General features: G+C 45.2%; 1 protein-coding gene across 2 annotated transcripts; it reads left to right on the plus strand.

Moving 5' to 3' along the window:
- The first annotated feature begins 1,279 nt into the window (after positions 1-1,279).
- OSCP1 (organic solute carrier partner 1) lies at positions 1,280-19,964 on the plus strand. Of its 2 annotated transcripts, XM_077337288.1 has the most exons (11): positions 1,280-1,550; positions 6,969-6,998; positions 10,184-10,338; positions 11,567-11,734; positions 13,807-13,887; positions 14,021-14,124; positions 14,793-14,921; positions 15,015-15,084; positions 17,411-17,550; positions 17,816-17,879; positions 19,399-19,964. In XM_077337288.1, exons 1-11 carry the CDS (start codon positions 1,439-1,441, stop codon positions 19,513-19,515), a joined length of 1,170 nt encoding a protein of 389 aa, XP_077193403.1. In that variant the 5' UTR covers positions 1,280-1,438; the 3' UTR covers positions 19,516-19,964. The 2 variants fall into 2 exon arrangements, with proteins under 2 accessions (XP_077193403.1, XP_077193404.1); XM_077337289.1 differs by lacking the exon at positions 6,969-6,998 and having other exon boundaries at positions 1,283-1,550.
- The last annotated feature ends 2,419 nt before the right edge of the window (positions 19,965-22,383 follow it).

Genomic DNA, 22,383 nt, shown 5'->3' on the forward strand with positions numbered 1-22,383 from the left:
TGATGCACAATAAAATCAGAGTACAGTAGCACCTTTAAGACCAACAAAGATGAAGAGTGCTTGCACTCGAAAGCTCATGCCCTGAATAAATCTTTGTTGGTCTTAAAGGTGCTACTGGACTCTGATTTTATTGTGCTACTTGAGACTAGCATGGCTACCCATTTGAATCTATCTTCATTGTTGCAGTTATTGAAGTTATGTTGTCTGTCATATTGTTTTCATGGTCTCTGTAAACAGCCCTAAGCCGCAAGGGGAGGATGGTATATAAATTTTATATACACACACACACACACACACAGGCATATAAATAAATAAATAAATAAAAACAGGCATCAATCCTATCCCATATATACCAGTAACTGCGCTATACTTGTTGAATTGGACTCGTATATATGTATGTGTATATATATGTGGAGAGATTCAAATGGGTAGCTGTGTTGGTCTGAAGTAGCACAATAAAATCAGAGTCTAGTAGCACCTTTAAGACCAACAAAGATTTATTCAGGGCGTGAGCTTTCGAGTGCAAGCACTCTTTGTCAGACTATGATTTTGTTACACGGCAGGGAATATATAGCAAAAATCAATTCTGTTACATGAGTAGACTGTGTCAATGATACAGTCATTGATACGGCCGATGATAATCCTATCCATATGTGAGAACCTTTGATCACTAATAAAAGGTAGTTTGGTTCTCCCTGTGTTTTTGTAAAGTACGCTGAATTCTAGGGGATTGTTTGGCTGTTTTGACAAAGGATTATCATTGTCTGTATTTGGTTGTGACACAGTCTACTGATGTAACAGAACTGATTTTTGCTATATATTCCCTGCCATGTAAGAAGATCATAGTCTGATGAAGAGTGCTTGCACTCGAAAGCTCACGCCCTGAATAAATCTTTGTTGGTCTTAAAGGTGCTACTGGACCTTTATATATATGTGTGTGTGTGTATACATAAACGGGTCCAATTCAACATGTATAGCACAGCTAATGGTATATACGGGCTAGGATTGATGCCTGTTTCACCCTCGAAAAAGTCTTTCTTAAACAGATGAACAGGCGTTTCTTAAACAGATGAACAGAAGAAAATCCCATCACTATTTTGGATGCGAAAGCACCTGGATCTGTTCAACTGAAAACTAACCCCTTTCATGGCGCGACCCCCGCCTGGAGGTTGGTAACCACTAAGATGCGCCTGAGCTGACGGGAAACGCTGGACCGCCCCGCAATACGCATGCGCACCGATATCACTTCCCCGCCCCCTTTCCTCTCCAACTCTTCGCCCGGAGAGCGTGACAAGTCCCGCCCCACACCAAAGCGCCCCGCGATTGGCTCGTGCCCCGTTTCCGGTCGCCTAGCAACGGGGCTGGCGTCGCCAAAACCTCTTGCGGAGCCATCTCGGCGAGCGGGCCAGGAGCGGGGCCTGGGTCGAAGCCGGGCATCATGTCGACGCGGACGCTTCCGCTGCTCTTCCTTAACCTCGGCGGGGAGATGCTCTACATTCTGGACCAGCGGCTGCGCGCGCAGAGCATCCCGGGTGAAAAGGCGCGCAAAGGTCAGCCGGACGGCCAAGGCCACGCCCCCGTGGATTGGGGGAGGGGAAAGAGGACCATTAAGGAGGCTCCGCCCCCTCCCTTTGCTGACCCCTGGCAGAGGGGAGGTTGCGAGATTGCGAGAGGGGAGGTCTGCAGAACGGAACGGGTTAAGCTCTTGGCAGGCAGAAAACCCGCACCGTGAAGCCCTTCAGCCGGGCTAGTTGTCTCCTTGCAGGGGAGTGGGGGTTGCGTGCAGGGGAGCATTCAGAGCTGGAGTCTGCAGTGATGGGTTCGTGGACCCGCTTCGATGCTCTGCTGCCTCCTCTTCCTATGGCATGGGTGGACAAGGCCTTGCACTGGGGAGGGAGGGGTTGGAATTAACTTCCTCCTCCCAAAAAGAGTAAATAAAAGACATAATACAAAAAGTTACTCGTTGAACCAATGAAAGCCTTTTGAAAATGGTGCGAGATAGGAAAAAAATAGAAAAAGGGTTTTTAAAGTGAGAAAAAATGTAAGTTTCATAAAGGTTCTGGAATGTATTGTAGACCCCCCCCCCCCCATAAAAATCCTGCGTGTGAGCTAGGTGCCAAACTTGCACTCTGACCCCTTTGGGAAGATGCTTAATTCTGAAAGCCCAGTTGTCACATGGAGCAAAGTGAAGCAGTTACATCCTGAGGTGTTGGATGGGATGGACCCCCATCAGGTTGCAGGCAAGGGAACTGCATGCTTCATGCTCTCCATGTAAGAAGTCTGCTTAGAGGGAACTGAAAGAGATCAAGAATTCTCTTCATTTAGTAAAACACTAATCTGGAACGATTCCAGGCTATTCTCCCCTCTCCCTTGAATATTGCTGCATGTTGAAGAACAGGGGAGGCAGTATTCAGGGCACATCTGAAAGACTCATCTTTTTATTGTGGCAGACGTGCATTTTTATGGGCTGCAATTCTACTTCATGCATCTGGCAGAGTGGCTTAAACAAATCAGACATCCAGGAGCTACAAAGGTTCTGTTTTGATTCTATTTTCAAACTACCTAAAGTGGGAAGAAAAGAGCTCCAGAGGCCCAGAATTATGTATTTATTATATTTATATACCGCCCTCCCCGAAGGCTCAGGGCGGTTTACATCAAACAGGAACAATACAAATAACTCAGTTTATAATAATACAGTAATAACTATAACATTATGAACATTAGAACATTGGGGAGAACAATAAATCAATGCTGGCCCAGTGAGTAGAATGAGTCTGCAGTGATGGTTGTAGGAGGGAGGCTGAGGGGGGGCGATTGGAAGCGGTGGTACTGGTCGACCTCAACCAAGTGCCTGGCAGAGGAGCTCCATTTTACAGGCCCTGCGGAACTGTTTGAGTTCCATCGGGGCCCTGATCTCCTCTGGGAGCTCATTCCACCAGGTGGGGACCAGGATGAAGAAAGCTCTGGCCCTAGTTGAGGTCAAGCAGGCTTCCTTGGGGCCCGTTGATTTCCCCATCTTGAGGTCAGCATGTCATTTTTAACTTGCTTGCTAGAAGATTTCGTTTCTGAAACAGTCAAAGGAAGTGAATCTAGGGTTTGTTAACTGACCTTTCAAAGTAGCACAAAAGAATAATTGTAGCCAGAGTGAACCCTTGTCATAACGTTTACATTTCCTTGCATGGGACTTAGAATTCTAAATAAAAGTGAAATTTTTTCTATCCTAACTCAGAGTTAGTAACACAAACTAGAATCCTGGCTTCATTTGTGATGTACCTGTCATCCCAAGGTGACCTCCACGCCTTAACTAATGCTGCATGTCTGTATATTCCACTGAACAGCATTAAATGATCTAGTGTGCCCCCTATCCATATCCTGCACCAACTACACTGGCTATCTGAAAAATACACTGCAGGCTCAACCTCAGGGTTAGAGAATAGTTGTGTCCTCAGAAGATCTGAGAAAGGCAGGCTGCGGTAAGGCACGTGTGATGCAGACCAGGCGAAGTTTGAGAGTACTGACATAAGAGAAAGTGAGTTACGGGCCAGAAGTGTGCAGTGTCTTCAGTTATATAACTCCTGTATCTGGTGAGGGAGAGGGATGGTATGGTCAAGTCGGAACATTTGTATTGCTTGACTCCTGATGCCATTCCATGCAGGATTATTCCAATCTAAACTTATCAAAATCAATTGGCTTGGACTAGAGTAACTGCATGAGATTGCACTCCAGCCATGGCCCTTTCAACAGAATTCCCAAAAGCTGCATCCATCATCAGAGTCCATTCAACTGTGGAGCAAGGGGCTGCTGCCAACCCTAGGCCCTAGAAAGGTCACCAGCATTTGGCAATAATTTATTTCTCTTGAGTATTCAGGTCACCTCCATAGGAATGATAATGTTTTTCTGGGACGCAGGTTCCCCCATGCTTGGCTTTCTGTGGGTGTACAGACACAAGTATTCTGCAGGGTACACTAACGGTGGCTTGATGTGCTTTCCATGTGGAGTTTGCAAGCTTTTCTGTGTTTGTTGATGTGAGTAGAACGCTTCACTGCTGATGAAGCATATTGAAATATGGAGTTAAGAGACTGTGGGGAAAGGATGTGAAAATATCATCCACCCACCCGAAGCAGACGTCCGTTGGTGACCTGTGTGTACCAGGAGGCTTTGCTCTGTTTGCTGTGGGTGTGAGACCAAGGCAGTAAGAAAGTCATCTTTAACTGGCAGAAGTCTCACAGATATTGGGACTTTCAAACCAACAATTATCTTCACCCCGTAGAAGTCCACAAAGCTTTGAACTGTCTCCATTCCCCAAACCAATAGCATTCTATGTCGGTAGTTCCAGTTTGTTGTCGTATTTTTGAGACCCTCTCATTCTTTAATTGCTGACTCTGATTTGGAGCCAGACCACTCCAAAAGCAGCTTTCACTAAAGAACCAATGTTGCGTAGCAGTTAGAATGTCAGACTAGGATCTGAGAGACCCAGGTTCGAATACTGGAAGATTGCTGGGTTACCTTGAACCTACATTATGGGTGTTTTGTGAGGATAAAATGGAAGAGAGGCAAATGCTTTAAGCTTTTGCAGCTTAAGGAGAGACAGGCAGGGCATAAAGCAGAAGTGGCCAAATTGTGACTCTGCAGATATCCATGGTGCTGGCAGAGGTGCATGGTAATTGTGGCCCATGGATATCTGGAGAGCCACAGTTTGGCTACTCCTGGAAAGTAAATAAATGAAGAAGAATAGTTTGTTCTTATATGCTGCTTTTCTCTACCCGAAGAAGTCTCAACGCGGTTTACAGTTTGCCTTCTCTTTCCTCTCCCCACAACAGACACCCTGTGAGGGAGGTGAGGCTGAGAGAGCCCTGATATCACTGTTCGATCAGAACAGCTTTATCAGTGCTGTGACAAGCCCAAGGTCCCCCAGCTGGCTGCATGTGCAGGAGGAGCAGGGCATCAAACCCAGTTTACCAGATTAGAAGTCCACACTCCCAACCACTACACCAAGATGGCTCTCAAATAATCTGATCTCTCAAACATCTAGAGCCAAGATATTTTACTAGGAGTAATGCCAATATTTTTCAAGGTGTCTTTCTTCTGCCAATTATCATAAAGATCCTTATTTCTTGAGTGCCTAATGCTACATACATTTTGAACAGAAAACTTTGTATGAGAATGAAGAGATGCTGTTTTATGGGAAACATAAATCCCACCTGTTTATTGAGTCCACAAGGTTCTGCTCCAGTTTTTATTGATGAGCTATGCTACTTTTGTACCCAGCAATAATTTGTCAACCATCATGTCTGAAAACATTTCCATGTTAGAAGTACTTGGAAACCCGGCAGTGGGGAACACTCCTGGGTAGAGATTTGAGTACTGGAAACATTTCATCCTAAGAGGAAGCCATAGGGGTGAAAACTCCTGATCCCATGCTCAGAGTCACACAAAGGGTTGCAATCCCAGATGTTATAGAAGAAACATTTCTTTACTTCTAGGACAAAACTTATACTGGGTTAGCTTTGAGGGGCATTGTTCCTGATTCCCCCAACACAAGCATTTGGCATGTAAATATGAAAAGAGGGGGGATGAAGGGGGTCAAAACAAGGTTGACATTTGGAAGAATGCAAGTCAACTTGATGCATAGGAACAGGGCTCAAAAGATTTCAATTCTTCAAGCACTGACATTAGATGCTGAGTTGCAGATTTTAGTAGGAGAATGTTTAAAATTCTGTCACTGTGATGGACTTGATGAAATCTTGGTTAGGAAAAGGCCCAGAATTCAACTCCCAATAGAGTTTACTGGGCAAGTTACTTTCTGTCAGCCTAACCTATCCCAAAGGGGTGTTGTAGAGAGCCAGTTTGTGTAGTGGTTAGGAGTGCGGACTTCTAATCTGACATGCCAGGTTCTATTCTGCGCTCCCCCACATGCAACCAGCTGGGTGACCTTGGGCTCGCCATGGCACTGATAAAACTGTTCTGACCGGGCAGTGATATCAGTGCTCTCTCAGCTTCACCCACCCCACAGGGTGTCTGTTGTAGCATGTTTGATGTGTAGGATGGAATTATGGTAGGAACTCAGGAGTTGAGTTGTACAATAAAATAATGAAAAACGTGTTGATTATTTATTACAGTGCACAATTAAAAACAGAATAAATACTTCATAAAAACTATATAGATCTAACAGCACATAAGACCAAACGCGTTTTGACCCTACTGGGTCTTCCTCAGTGGTCAGAACTGTGATGATACACTCTTATATTAAATACCTCTATTAAACTCTTTATAAAGTGTAGCTGAGTGGTTAAATGGGATCTGTAAATTATGGCTCCAATCAATATATGTAAATTTGATCCTTTTTGGAGACCACCTCCTATGATATGTACCTAGGGTCACCACTCTTTGCTATTGTTTAATTCTGTGCTGAGAGTGTATCTCATGTGCATCAGAAAAAAAGCTGTATCATTGTATTGGGGAGAAAACTGGAATTACAGTATTTGCTGGCATATAAGACTACTTTTTCCCCCGGAAAAATATGCTTCCAAGTGGGGGGGTACATGCCGGGTACACTTCAGTTGGAATAGACATAGCTGCCCATAGTGGCCCATAGAACTGTAATGTTATGTAACAAACTCTATATTTTGAGTGGAAATATTGGGGGATCGTCTTATACGCCCAGTCGTTTTATACGCCGGCAAATACGGTATGTAAGTGTCATAGGCCTTTGTTTAGTGACGTTTGCAACACTGCTGGTGATAAATACCCATGCCATACAGTGCAGCTTTTAATATATGTAATATATATTTTAAAACTTTTAATGCTCAGTTTTCTCTGTTATTTAATTCCAACACATCAGCACCCTAAATTCTGACATCCCTTGCTTGGATTCTTTTTTATTTATTTCCCCCCCTTTCAGCCTGCCTGTCAGTGTGTTGTTCTTACTACTTGACCCATCGTTCTTTTCTGTTTTATGCTTCATGTAGATGAATGGACTGAGGTGGACAGGAGACGAGGTACTGTAACGTTTTTAGCTGCATGCAGTAGAACCACGTGCCCACACAAACACACTCCGCCCCCTGCTGCTTCACTGCTGTAGTGGTAGCGACTGTCCGACCAGCACTTCTTCGGCGGAGACTTTTCTGCCCTTAAAAACCGGCAGAAACGACCCTGACGGTGAGCTGGAGAACAAAGTGGCCTCGCGGGCACTCCTCAAGTCAGCTTCTTTGGGAATTCACCTGAGTGGCCTTGACCCAACCGGCTGCTGAACATCCCCGTTGGCAATCTTTTCCAAATCCACCCGAGCCCAAGCATGCAGCTGCATGAGTACCATGAGCATTGTTCATGAGCGAAATGCAGGCAGAGAGCATGCATGCTGTCTCTGTGTCACGCTGCTCCCGGTGCTCTCACCCATTTCCTCCCCTGCTATGTAATTGCAGCCCCGCCCCTGCCCCCCTGCTCTTGTAGGCAGCTGTCTTGTACTAGTTCCAGTCTACTGTCGTCTAATTAAGCCCAGAGTGTGTTACTGTCCTCCTCTGGCATCTTCAGATACCCTGGGTTTGTATTCGTAAATCGCTGCTGCATCTCATTTCATAGCCTTGGAATGTGTTAAGCAGAGGAAGCCCTCAGGTTTTAGCAGGGAACAGATACATCTCCAAGTGCTGCCATTTCTTCAAGTTGCACCATAGTTTGGGAAGTAAATTGGGGGGGGGGTGTATTGCTTGTGTGCTATGGGAAGATATGAGCTATAAGGTGGGCCAGATGGCTTTGGCATGACTACTGGTGTGACAGCATGTAATGATGCCACTGTCTAGCTTTCCTGGGTCATGTTTCAAGGACCCCAGTACTTCGGGAATCAAATATGCCACCCATGCAGGGATCCACCATAACCAGTGGAACAGTTCAGTAAGTCCTAGCTCATGTGGACAGCCCCAAGTTTAATCGCCTACTGGTACTTAAGAGCGTGATGGGAGTGATGGGAGAGCTGCTGAGTGAGCTGCCTTGCCCACTTGGTTTTTCACGTGGCTTCAATTTTGGCAGAGTGGCACGTTTATTCAACACATCATATAGACATGGAAAAACGATGCAAGCGGGGACTCTTGTGACTGCTCCCTCTTGGATGTGTTTCCTAGCCAACAAGAGGAACTTTTCCGGTTGGGGCTAAGAGAGGAACAAATCAGGCAGGAGGCTGCACATTCCAGAAGTCCTAAAAGGAGATATGGAAGAACTGTTCAATTTTACTATAGGTGGCTCTTTTCATGAGTAGCATGTGATTCTTGTAAATGTTGTTTATAAGATTTTATAGCGTAGCTTGGCTGGGATTGTTGTAGAGATGTTCAAGAAGGAATTTCAGAATAAAGGTTCTACTCATACATCCCCAGGGCCTGAGCGTAGCAACCACTGTTGGATACTATCTAGAACATCTGCTATTCTTACAAAGGAAAATAGAAAACAGCATCCAGAAAAGGAACTGGTACTATGTAGAAAGCCTTGGGGGGGGGGGGGATTCACTAGACCATCTTCTCTAAGACTGGAGGAGGGACCATATTGACCAGTGCTGATACTCTCCTAAGTATCAGACCTGCCCTCATGAATCTGGTTTAATTGTAGACCAAACCCGCATACTATATATTATGTCCCCCTGCCCCAGGAAGTTGCCGTTTATCTCAGTTTGGCTACAAAAATTCCAGACACTTAAAATCTGCTGCTGGTGAATGGAATTTTTTTTTTTTTTACATTTTCCCAACCAGGGCTATCCTATCAGCTTGGTTCTTGAGAGTTTTACTTTTAGCAACTGAGAATATTTCTGCTGCTCTGTATTTAATCCTCAGTTGAACTGGTTTTGGGAAGTTTTTGTGCTCTGTCCCATCAGTTTCCAAGATTATCTACACATGTCCAAACAACAGTTAGCAGGAGGGGTATCTGCCGTGATGAATGAGAGCATCCTCTTAAGACCAGCAGTGCTTACCTACTGTTAGAGGCAAAGGGAATAAAAGGTAAAGGTAAAGGTATCCCCTGTGCAAGCACCAAGTCATGTCTGACCTTTGGGGTGACGCCCTCTAGCGTTTTCATGGCAGACTCAATACGGGGTGGTTTGCCAGTGCCTTCCCCAGTCATTACCGTTTACCCCCCAGCAAGCTGGGTACTCATTTTACCCACCTCGGAAGGATGGAAGGCTGAGTCAACCTTGAGCCGGCTGCTGGGATTGAACTCCCAGCCTCATGGGCAAAGCTTTCAGATGGCTGCCTTACCACTCTGCGCCACAAGAGGCTCATGCAAAGGGAATACCATCTAGTAATTTAATAGCAAGATTCGGGTCCAGGAGCGGCTTAAAGGTTTTTAACAAGATTTCCAGGGCACAAGCTTTCAAGAGTCAGAGCTCTCATTTCAGATGAAGGGAGCTTCAGCCCTGGGAACCTTGTTGGTCTTTAAGGTGCTTCTGGACTCAAATATTGCTCTTCTCCTACAGACCAAAATGGATACCCACCTGAAACTAGTGATTAAAGATCCATGAGGGCAGGCTTTGTGCTACAACTGCAATTACAGAAATATCGATGTTGAATTCTGCAGGTGCAATGATGTTCTCATGGACCGGGCTGAGCTGGAAATGTATCCATACTTAACAAAGCAAAAGTCACCACTTTTACTTTTTTGCTGCTAGTGGCATTTGATTGTGTTCTCTCAGCCCAAACTCATTGCAAGTGGGGACCAGGCACAATAACTTCCTTCATAATTCTAACAAGGTGCTGTGGCTTCAGAAGGCTTTCTTTCCCAATCATGAGAAATTGACTTGGTGCAAGTTGCCGGTGTGAAAGAGAGACATCCGCCATCCGCCATCCGCCATTCCACTTATAAAGCTGTTGGATTCAAATAAGTTGCTTCTGCCTTTTTTGTTTGTATGGTGAGTCTGTTGGAAGAGCAACAGCGAGAGCAGCCCCTTGTGGTTTCATTCTCCAGAGAAGGAGATGTTTCCCAGTCCTACATTGCTAATTTGCTAATTAATCCCTTGGCAGCAAGGGTTGGGGATGCCATCTTGAAGGGCATTTGGAAACAAGCACAGCCGTGTGCAGGGCCTTCTTTCTTGGAGATGGTGAGTCACGGTTGCACTTGGAGCATCCTCTGGAGTCCTTCTTTCCCTCAGCCACAAACTCCCATTTTGTCCTGTAAAATGAAACGTGGTTGGTCTTCTTTGTCTTTACAGTTATGAACGACATCGTTACAACCATGTTCAATGAAAAGTTCATGGAGGAGCTGTTCAAGCCGCAGGAGCTCTATTCCAAGAAGGCCCTGAGAACTGTGTATGACCGGCTAGCGCATGCGTCCATCATGAGGCTGAACCAAGCCAGCATGGATAAGGTAAGGCAGAACTTTCCCATTTTCCTCAGCACCAAGAGGAATGCAGAACACTCCTTCTTTGCTAGAAATACTGCTATTAAGTGGAACTAGAGGCAAGCACACAACCTTGCATGTGAGTTGAGCGTGGATGTGCAGCATAGTGGAAATATGGTCACAGCCCGACGCTCTTCATAGAACCACAGGGTTGGAAGGGGCAATACAGACCATCTAGTACAGGGGTAGTCAACCTGTGGTCCTCCAGATGTCTATGGACTACAGTTCCCATGAGCCCCTGCCAGCAAATGCATCTGGACATCTGGAGGACCACAGGTTGACTACCCCTGATCTAGTACAACCCCCTGCTCACTGCAGGATCAGCCTAAGGCATCCAGGGTATGTATCTGTCCAGCTGCTTGAAGAGCACCAGTTAGGGGGAGCTCACCATCTCTTTAGGTAGCCAATTCCTCTGGTGAACTACTCTGACTGTGAATATTTTTCCTGATATCTAGCTGGTACCATTCTACACGTAGTTTAAACCCATTACTGTGGGTCCTAACCTATTCCAGAAACTTCTGAAAAATATGAAAAAAATGGCTGAAACAGCAGGACTTGCATGTGTGGTGGAGAAGTCATATAGCGGCTTTGGTGCACCATGCAGAGTACACTTCCCTCATTGCGTTCATTGCTTGTTGGATCCCTGCAAATGACCTTGTTCCACTTAATTCCTATCACCTAGCAGTTTCAGATACCAGTTTTATTTATTTATTTATTTTGGGGGGGGGGTTGGAATCTGCTGGCTGACTAAGCCCATGGAATCCAAATGGGCAGCAGGCTGACTGCCGTTATGTGGATGCATCAACACAGACACACATCAGGATTGCTTCCTGAGCGTTTGGGGTTTTGTGGTTTTTAAAATGTCCTTGCTTGTCTCATTGTCTCACCTATTGCATTCCCAAGATGAGAATTGCAGGATGTGTTGCTTGGATTTGATCAAAGATTTGATAAAAGTATCTTCTGTCTGCAAAAATCTTCATCCAAGAACTTGTCTCTGAGGAAGGAAATAAGAAGTTTTGCTAATGAGATGCGCTAAACCAGTTATCAGGGCAGTCCTAAGCCCTTCTAAGTCCATTGAAGTTCAGAAGAGTGTGACTCTAGTTAGAACTGTGCTTGCAGGTATGGTGGCTTAGCTAACTGGCCTGGGTTCCGAGATCTAACTAAATTCTGCTTGTTTTTTTTTTTTGTCCTGTAGCTCTATGATCTCATGACCATGGCATTCAAATACCAGGTTCTGCTCTGCCCCCGACCTAAGGACATTCTGCTTGTCACTTTCAATCACCTGGATGCCATCAAGGATTTTATCCAAGACTCACCCAGCATTCTGAATCAAGTTGATGAAACCTTTAGGCAGCTCATTGAGGTAAGTGTACAGCTTCTGTGTTCAATCATTGGTTACTTATAATTACAGACGAGCTACAAGAGGAAAAGCAGTGTGCACAAACTTTCTCTTAGCAGCTTTTGTGTGGCTGGTTCCCTTGTCTAGTTGCAGTCGGGCGTGATTACAGAAAAAATGTAATATAACAAATCAGAGATTTCCAGAAGGAGATTATAAAGGAAACAGAGAGGAGGATATCAAATGGGGATGGAATGACTAATGATGAAAGAAAGCAACATTTGGGGATTTAAGCTGTGGGCAGAAATAGATCAACAACTCTAAATATAATGTCAGTATTGTAATACAAAAGTTGTAACCCATTCAGAACGTAGTGCCATTCTGAAACAGAAGCCAGGACTCATGAAATAAGTTAATTTTATTTGGATCTAGATTTCCATGTTGTTGTTGTTTATTACATATATATAAAATATACATATAATGTTACATATCATAGGGGCCAAGCCCATTGCATTCAGGGGGGAGAACTCTGCAGATGGCTTGTCCTTCTCCCCAGGACCTGGAAAGGCTGCAGGCTGGAGGAGCATGGGAAGAGAACTCACCAGCAGGGGCAGTTCTTATGCAGCAGGGATCTGCAGCCTCCGAGCCTCAGAGGGAAGTGGAAGGAGGAGGGGGTGGTCAGGGGTGGGGAGATGGATTGGCAAGCCGCTGGACGGACAGGCAAGCCGTTTGGAGAAGGAGGCACTTGGGCACGACAGCCACCCTGAGTGGGTATGAAGTGCTGAGTGGCACTAAAGCCGTGAGATCAGCTCCTCCTAGCCCTTACCAGAAATATTTCTGGTAAATAAATATAAGTTTTATTAAATTTATTTAAAAGTAATAAATAATTTTTTTCTAGAAGACCGCTTTAGGATGCTTTAGGATGCTTTGGGTTGATCCTGCGTTGAGCAGGGAGTTGGACTAGATGGCCTGTATGGCCCCTTCCAACTCTATGATTCAATGATTCTAAGAAAGAGAAGAAAGGACCCATAATATTACAATTTACATTTTAGAAATCAATTATTTTCTCTACCTTATTTTACTGATCATTATAGTCTAAGAGACTTCAGAAGAAAATGAAGTCTGATGTTCGTCTGTTATACATTAGATTAATAAGTTTTGCTCTTATCACATATTCAGCCATTTTGTTTGACAGGTCATAAGATCTGGTGTTGATTTCTTGATGGCTTAACCTGGGAGACCTTGGTTTAAGATCCTATGAGACTCAAGGGCAATTGCGGCAAATTGAAGGTGTTTTTCCAATAAGCTCCTTCAACTCTTCCGTTCCTGGGCTAAAAGCCAGGCAGAGCTGAGGGAAACACCTCCAGCCCTCCTGCCGGGAGATAGCAGGAGCCCAGGATGCAGTGTTAATTAAGGCAGTGTTAATTAAGGAAACGGGGGATTGTTGTTCAATATCTCACTCCTAATTAACTGAAAACTTCTTTGCAAGAGCCAAGGGAATTTTGCTTTCACAGTAAGCTGTCCAATTGTTGACCCGCCCACCTTCTTTTACTCCTGTTGAAAACTTTACTTAACTAACTATAAATACTACTGGACTTATGAACTTATATTTTATATATGTTGTGGTGGTGGGTTCTCCATCTTTGGTAATTTTTAAACAGAGGCTAGATAGCCATTTGACGGAGAGGCTGATTTTGTGAAGGAAAAGGGGTGGCAGGTTACAGTGGATGAGTGATTGGGATGTGAGTGTCCTGCATAGTGCAGGGGGTTGAACTAGATGACCCAGGAGGTCCCTTCCACCTCTATGATTCTATGATTCTATATCAGAATAATAATATAATAATGATAGCCCACCCTTCCAGGGTGGCTCGTATATTTCCATATACCCTGGTTTAAGATCCCAGAAGCGGCTAGAGATCCACTGGGTGGCCTTGGGAAGTCAGACTTTTTAAGTAGCCTGTCACTGAAATCAGAATGAAACATTTACCAGCTGTTGTAGAGCTATATGAAGCACTTTAAAAGGGCCTTTATAAATACGAATAACACTGAATCAAAAGCCTTGTGCGTTGCTCATATCACAACCCGATTCTCATTCCCAGACGTACGGCTCCCTCTCTGATGGCGAATTTCAGCTCATTCGGCAGACACTGCTCATCTTCTTTCAGGACATGCACATCAGGGTAGGAACTTCTGAAAAGCCATTCCAGTAAAACCGGGGAAAGGGTCTTGCATGATGAGGTGTGAAAATGAAGCCGACGTTATTTGTATTTGGGACCATTTCCTTGACAAAACTTTGGGATCGTCCTGCTGCAGGTGTCCATCTTCCTGAAAGATAAAGTGCAGAACTCCAACGGCCGCTTTGTCCTCCCAACCTCGGGTCCAGTTCCTTGGGGGACAGAGGTTCCAGGGCTCATCAGGTGACTCTCTCAAGCTGTTTTCTGTACATCGCTGGTAGTAGGCCAGGTGCAATCCTCCTCATCCTGGAGGGAGACCCTGCCTTGAGGGTGATGTTAGACGGGCTGTCCAAAACAAACGGCCATCCTAAATAGGAGCAAGGTTGTCTCTGGTGGGGCTTTGGCTCAGTGGAAGAGCATCAGCTTGGCATGCAGAAGATCCCAGATGCAATGACTAGCATAGAATCGCTGGGGTTGCCAGTTCCAGGTTGGAAACGTCTGGAGATTGGGGAGGGACTTCAATGGGATAGGATGCCGTAGAGGCCACCTTCCAAAGCAGCCGTTTTCCCCAGGTGAACTGATCTCTGTCACCCGAAGATTAGTTGTAATCCCAGGAGATCTCCAGCAACAACCTGGAGGTTGGCAACACTAAGGATCAAGCACTAGGGGATGTGAAAGGCTGGAGAGCCACTGTCAGTCTGAGTAGACAGTACTGACCTTGATGGTCTGATTCTGTAGAGCCCTAGTCTGGCAAACCTATTATCCCTAATTTCTTGAATAGTACACATGTTACTGTTCTCCCAGTTGAGCCAAACCTGACAGATCCTTTTCAAATCACTCACTTCCTAGAGTTCACTAGCCTATGCTGTAAAAATGGTGATTCTGTTTTGCTTTCGGGTTATTTTTTTCAGGATTTTCAACAGTAAAGGAGATGAAATTAAAAGGACTGAGTTCGTTCACGGTGGGAATTATGTCCTTCCACTCCGAGAAGGCTCATTCGACATGTATGGAGACAGAGTCACTAAACTGGGAACAAACATGTAAGCGACGGCTTGTGAAGTTACAACACTTCTGTCCTGGGCTTTTGGCCCGTTTCCTCCGGCCTACCTAACGCCCTACCTGTTTGCCTCTAGGTATAGCATCAGCCGGCCTGTGGAGACACACATGTCGGGAACAGCCAAAAATACGGCATCCCGTATAAAGGTTAGTCTCTTGTATTTTACGTTCTCAAGTGCTGCTGTGTTTAGAACCTGCTTGAGGTCTTCACACAGAAACACTTCCATGGTGCAATCCCTTTGTAATAAGAGCAGTCCCCTAGTCTCAAGGTGGAACATTAATCAGAACATTACTCAATGTGGTCAGGGCAGCTGTCTTCTCCCTCCCCCCCCCCCCTTTCCCTCCCATCTTGTCAATTTATTGTATTTTTTTAAATTAAGGGAAGTTGCTACATTTGGATTCCATTGCCATTTTTTAAAAATTATCATGAAAACCATTATATGCTGCTTATCTACTTTAGACTCTGACCTAAGCTGTATATCTCAATTAGTAAGATGTTAGCCTGAAGATCAGTTTATAAGTGCAAGCCTTGCTCTGGGTGTTAATTTTTTCCCCCTCACAGAATTGGCCATGTTGATTCAATTTACATTTTGGGCTTTTGAAAATCTTGTGTTTTAAAAATGTCTGTGCTATTTTTTCAAAACAAAAGAAAAGATGTAAACTGAATATTCTGTGAGAAAAAAATTACCAATCATAGCTAGGTTTGAACATAAGCCTCTGATCTTCAGGCTAATGGCTTACTATCTGAGCTGTACAGCCTAGGTTGGAGTCTAAAGAAGATGAATAGCATATAAAGGTTTTCCTGTTGGGGTTAAAAAAACCCCAGTAATACCTTGCTAGAATCGTTTTAAAAAAACAACAACCAGGAATCTGACTGTACCGAGTTCTCTTAATTAAAAAAAAAGAAACTGACAAGGTGGGATGATAAGGGTGGGAAGGAGCAGACAGCAGCCCTTGGAAGCATTTCTCAACACACACAGATACACCCCACTGTGTGATGCATATGGTGGGAGAAAAAAAGGGGGAGAACAGTTGAAGGAATTTGGGGATCCACACAAAAGTCTTGTCTATAGTTTTGAATGCTGAACCCCAAATCTTGCTAGCCTTAAGATAGGGAGCTTATAATATTTAAATGCTTAAGCAGTACTAGAGTATAGACAGGATGGTTACCCAGAAAGCAGTTTTAAGAATCCTTACAATTCCAAAAGGCAACCCAAGCTTGAAACTGACCAATGAGCAAAGACTGCAGCACAATCCTGGTGGGGGGCATGTTCTCCTTGGGGGGGGGGGAGAAAATCCTTTGCTTTGGGAGCCAAATGCTTTCCTTTGCCTTGGAGCCAAATGCTTTCCTTTGCCTTGGAAGCCAAGAAAGCAGAAAAAATGGGAGCTAAATCCATGAAGAAGCAAAAAGGAAAGTCTGACCAACCTGCAAAGTGAAAACGAATTATCATTCAGAAGAAAGAAATACATCTGAAGAGAATACATGATAAAAGTGAAGGGAAACTCCAGTGCATAAAAGACAGTGACTTTGATGTGCAGAGACCTCACAGTGCCACTTTATTTATTCACTAGGGGCAAAGTCCTTTGTACCCAGGAATACAATGGGCACTAGCACTCATGTCTGCCCTGGATGCTGACCCTCCCATTGCCCTGTTCCCTGCCGAATCTTGAGATCCAGTAGGATCTCAAACAGTAGGAGACTCTAATCTCAAGAGCCCAGATTGATCCCCCACTCCTCCTCCATGTGCTGCCAGCTGGGTTGCCAACCTCTAGGTGGGGACTTGGAGATCTTCAGGAATAACAACTGATCTCTAGGCACCAGTTCTTCTGAAGAAGACCGCTAAGAGGGAGGGAGGGAGACCAGAGGCCACACCGGGTCCCATGGAGCTGGTGGGCATTCTTCTCCCACTCACCTCCCAGATTCTTGAGGCCCACCTCCAGACTTCAAGGACGATCCTAACCCAGGGGTCACCAACCTCCAGGTGTGGTCTGGAGATCTCCTAGAATTGGAGTTCATCTGCAGACTATAGAGATCAGCTTCCCAAGGGAAAATAGCTGTTTTGGAGGGGGGATATTGCTATGACCAATCATCTCCAGACAACAGAGATCAGTCCCCCCTGGAAAAAAGGGCTGCTTGAGAAGGCGGACTGTGGCCTTGTGCCCCACAGGGGTCCAAGGGATGCTAGCCTCCAGGGGGGAACTGGGGTTCCCCCAGAATGACTGCATAGATGAGTTCCCCTGGAGAAAAAGGCTGCCAGGGAGGAGGGGTCTATGGCCTTGTGCCCCACAGTGCTCCAGGAATGCAAGCCTCCAGGGCTGTTTGGGAGAGGCTCTCTCCCAATATGGGCTCATCTACAAGGGAGGGCTATTACTGGTGTGGGCCAATCAGATAGCGAGTGACCCGTAGTTTTCAAAAATATATGGTTTCTTGATTTGCTTCTCTGTGTAACAACCGCACTGCTATTCCATACAGGAGAATGCCGCACCCAACCCTCTGGCTAAAGAAGAGCTGAATTTTTTGGCCAGGCTAATGGGCGGCCTGGAGATAAAGAAGCCCCTGGGCACTGAGGCGGGCTTCCGACTGAATCTCTTCACCACAGATGAAGAGGAAGAGTATGATCAGTCTCCGTTTTGGTGTGGTTTGGATGCAGGCAAGGGGTGGCTTCAGGGGAGAAAAGAGGGGAGTGGTCCTTGTATGTCCCCTCTACACAGAGGATGTTAACCAGATCCAGCAATGCAGATCAATGGTTGATGCGCTGAGCATAATAAAATTATGGTGAAAGCTACCAACAGCAGCTTCTCAGACAAATTATCTTTGTAGCATCCTGTTGGGCAGTAAATGAAATTCATCTAGGTATCTTTATTTTTTTCCGTCAAGACATGCAGCACTGACACGCCCAGAGGAACTTTCTTATCAAGTTGTCAGCATAAAAGCAGATCAGGTATGCCATCTCTGCTCTCAATGGCAGCGTTTCCCAACCAGAATTACACATAACCCTAGTTTTGCACCAGAACCCTGGAGGGGTTATTCAGGTGCAGGGGAGCAGTTCATTTTTCAATGTATTTTTAAAAGATTTTTAAAATGTACCTGGGGTTTTCTTCTTATTTGGGCAGGTTGACTTACCCCCTCTCAAATGATGGGCCTGGAGTGGGTGGGAAGGGGCCCCAACCTGGGTGTTTGTCCCTGTGGCAGATGCAGCAGGCTGCTGGGCCACTTCGGGGCCTGGGTGGGAAAAGGGAAAATCTTGAGCTTGGCACCATGGCCTGGATTTCTTTGTTCTAGCCACCAGAACAGCTGGTAGCGCTTAAACTAGAACTCCAGGCCACCTTTCCCCATCCAGGAAACAAGAAATTATATTGGCAAATCAATCCCATGTGTGTATATATGTGTATATATGTATTTGTGTGTGTGTGTGTGTGGGTGTGTGTATGGAATCTAAAAGTAAAAAGGGACATGTGACTTTGGGGTGCGTGGCAGGGGGCATGACATCACTTTGGGTTTACTCGAAGCCTGAAGAATATTTCAGGGTTTACTGAAGGGCAAGAAGGCTGAAAAAGGCTGCTCTGGCATTTCATTTGGGGGGGGGGCTGGCTTTAGTTCAATAACTGGATGAAGTATATTTTTGCGTGGGATGCACAGGTATAGACAACTAATAGCACAGGCTTTCCAGACAGCAAGATTTGTCATAGATAATGCTATACAGGCTTTTCAGTCTCGCTGAACATGCAGGTGGGTCTGTGTTTAATGTGATCTGCTTGCATAACTGACAACATAAAGATGTGGCTCACACTGAATACCTTTGCATATGGGGGGGCGCCTTTTATGAATGCAATAGAAAGAGACTGGCTGAACGAGAACAAAAGTCCAGCATGCTGTCTGCAATAGTAACCAGGCAGGTGCTCCCAAGAAGCAGTGCATCCAAGAGATTTTTCTTCCTTTTGATTTTCTCTGCATGTGGAAATTATCTTTTGCTATGGCCATTATCAGTAGGCAGACTTATTTCTTCATGGACTTCTTGGGATTGCTTTATCAGAAATTTTAGCCCGTGCCTGTTGCTACATCTTGTGGTAGGGAGTTCCCAAGGCTTTGTTTTCCTAGAATTTAGCAGTCAAGACCAGGGGAGCTTCTTGGTGCCTTGCCACAGGGAACAGTCCCAGTGACCTGAGTTTTGGTGCCAGGCTTTAAAATCTTACTCAGATGCCCCCAGTCAGTACAACTGGCTGTGCATCAGTCTCATTTAGGAAAAGTCTGCAAAACCAGGAACTCCTCAGCCGCATGGTACTCTTTCTGAAGTTACCTGAGGTTACGTTCATTTTTAAATAATGGTTTTCAAAGAATAAATGTAGAAAGTCCAAACATCTGTTTCTTACGTGGTCGAGATAGCATTGGGGGGGTTAAATTTTCAACATTGTTCCCTTTTGAGATATTCTGTATAATAATCATGTGACTCTTTGAAATAGGACCAAGAGCGGAACGAGGAGCTGAGTCGCATCATGGAAGAGTTTGAGGTGGCGGAGCAGCCCAAGGAGAGCACTAGCAAAGGAGCCGACTTACTAGCCATGATGGACGAACTATAAGCCCTGGCTTTGGGGCACAGCACTGCTTGGGCTCAGCCATCAGCCTCCTGCAGAAGAAAACGGTCGCCAGAGCAGTCCATTTGTGCTGGGTTACACTAGCTGGAGAGCACTGAGGCCCATCTGAGGAGGGTCACTTAGCAGCCTTCTTCCTGTGTTGTCGTGGCTCGTCTTGTACGCCATGGGGTCGGTTAGACGCTTGAGTGGAAGTGGACGTTCATCTTGCCTTTAACTCATGTGTGTTTGTGACAGAGGCACTGATTCCCCCTCCCCCGGTATCTTTCATAACTAGTAATGTCAACTGTGCAGCATTACTGATTAGCTTATGAGAGTCTCCTACTAAGAGCAGGAGCAATTCCTTCATTTTCAGTGTAATGGTCAGACTTGGCAGCAGCCACATTCTCTTTCTGTTGCAGTAATAAAGACCCCCAACAACCTGCTTGTTCCAAAAACGCCTTACTGATTGAATTGCTGATCCATCAAAACCTGCAGTCTCACATGTTGGCCACGGTTGTGCTCCTTCTGTAGTTGGGGAGGGTCTAACAGTGGGCTGTGGGGCATTTTTTGCATTTCTGCCTTTATGTGACACTTTACCTCAGTCCAGATGTGATCTCTCTATTCACTTGACAGATGTGCCTCTTCAGAAATACTGGCTATGGATAATTAACTCCAATTATATAGTCCACAACCAAAAGGAGAAAATATCCTGACCCAAAACAAGAACCCACCCCCCAAAAGAGTCAAAATAATTAAAATGTGCTCAACCCTCTGTAGGGTAAAACATGTTGTAAAATTAAATATTAATATTTATTAAAATTAAAAACCCAAGCCTTGAAATATAGCCTCATTAAAATCCAAGTGTGCATTCATGCTAATGCCACCACTGACCAGAACAGACCAATGACCTTAATCGATTCTGTGGACCAGAAGGCCAGATAAAATTCTTTGATGCCTCTTATGTTTTTAAAGTAGGTCCTGGTCCAGATGAGTACTTCCAGTGTCCAGTGAGTGCCCTGTAGGAGCCAGCCTTTCTCCAAAGTATGTTGACCTCAGTAAGGCGATTAAGGTCCTTAGTGTCCTACATAGTTAATATATCACTATATGTAAAGGAGCCAACTATATTTAACATATCTGTTCCAGTATCTTATGTATGCTGCTTTATTTATTTATGCCTCACTATTGATAAAGGCAAGAGCCTCTTGTGATGCAGAGTGGTAAAGCAGCGACATGCTGTCTGAAAGCTCTGTCCGTGAGGCTGGTAGTTCGATCCCAGCAGCTGGCTCAAGGTGGACTCAGCCTTCCATCCTTCCAAGGTCAGTAAAATGAGTACCCAGCTTGCTGGGGGGTAAACGGTAATGACTGGGGAAGGCACTGGCAAACCACCCCGTATTGAGTCTGCCATGAAAACACTGGAGGGCGTCACCCCAAGGGTCAGACATGACCCGGTGCTTGCACAAGGGATATCTTTATCTTTACCTTTATTGATAAAGGCAGCAATGCCAAAACGAGTCAATTCAGTGGTGGCATTAGCATGAATGTACACTTGAATGTACCATGGCCACCCAATCCCTCCTATGCATTTGCTTTGCATTGACCAATCTGGGCAGACCTGCAGCACCTGATTCTGTATATATAACACACCCCTCACTTTGCCCATAAGCATGCATTGCAAGGATGACAAAAAATAATCTCTTAACTAGATTTTCCAATTTTTTTCTCTCTGAAATGGTTCTTGGAGCAGCCAAGCCTTCAACCCATGACACTTTCCTCCTGCGTTTACCACATGAAACTGCCTTCCTTTGGTCCATCAGTAGCAATATCATGTCCCAGGTCTCAAGTATAAAGATCTTTTACTTCACCTGTTACCTGATCCGTTTTAAAAATGGAGATGCTGGAGGCTGAACCTGGGACGTCCTGCATGTACAGCAGAACTACTACCATCCCCTCCATGCTACGGAAAGCTGCATTTGATGATCTTTAGCTGTCAGAGATACAGGAACTTTAAAGGTCGTAACCAGCACTTTGAGCTAAACTCTCAAGCACATGCAAAACATATGCTAACATACTTGATAGTAATGCTGCTGATGCACTTTCAGGTGCTTGAAGCTTCAGAACGGCCTTCCAGAACATGCAGCACAGTCTTATTTGGACGTCACTAGAACACAAATCATTGTGGCTTCCTAGACATGCCAAATCCCAGGTGGGAAGTTTCTGGAGGGTTTGGGGTGGAACTTTGGGGAATGCAGGATTCACAGAAGGGGGGGGGGGACCTTAGCTGGGGATATTGCCATAGAATCCATCCCCCAAAGCAGCTATTTTCTCCTGGGGAACCGATTGTTGTGTTCGAGAGATCAGGTGTAGTTCTGGGAGGTCTTCTGGCCCCACCTGGAGACTGAAAACTCCATGTTTACTTGTACATGTTAAGCAGACACCAATCCCATATCTTTATTTGACTAAATGCTTTTGTTACCACGTGGTTCCGCTTGTCTTTGGAAGATGCTTCTGGGATGACCAAATAAATTCCAGATTCTTGCAACAAAATCTTTCTCCCTTGCCTCAAAATCAGAGTAAACTTGCTTTTCCAAGGGATTCCTACTGAAAAGGCCCAGCAGCCACTTGTGCTGTTTTCGGAAACCGCCTGGAGCATGGTCCCAGCTGAGGGACACACCCTGCCTTCCCCACAAGGCTTCAAAGGTGAATCCCAAAAATTAACTGAGTGCACAGGTTACAGAATCTGGGCATGTAGCTTGAAGGTTCCAAAGTTTCTCCCAGCTAGGACAGGAGGGCCAGTCTTCCTCCCAAACCAGGGTGCTCCAGATGGTAGCATTCATGCACTGGGTTTGTTGAAAAACTAAAGGTATTTGCATTCTC

Source organism: Paroedura picta, chromosome 5 (genome assembly GCF_049243985.1).
Source record: "Paroedura picta isolate Pp20150507F chromosome 5, Ppicta_v3.0, whole genome shotgun sequence".
NCBI classification, from domain to species: Eukaryota; Metazoa; Chordata; class Lepidosauria; order Squamata; family Gekkonidae; genus Paroedura; species Paroedura picta.

Coding starts and splice junctions, on each gene's coding strand:
- OSCP1 (XM_077337288.1), top strand. CDS start 1,439: ATGTCGACGCGGACGCTTCCGCTGCTCTTCCTTAACCTCGGCGGGGAG. Junction 6,999..10,183: donor TGAGGTGGACAGGAGACGAG/GTACTGTAACGT, acceptor TTGTCTTTACAG/TTATGAACGACATCGTTACA. Junction 15,085..17,410: donor ATACGGCATCCCGTATAAAG/GTTAGTCTCTTG, acceptor TATTCCATACAG/GAGAATGCCGCACCCAACCC.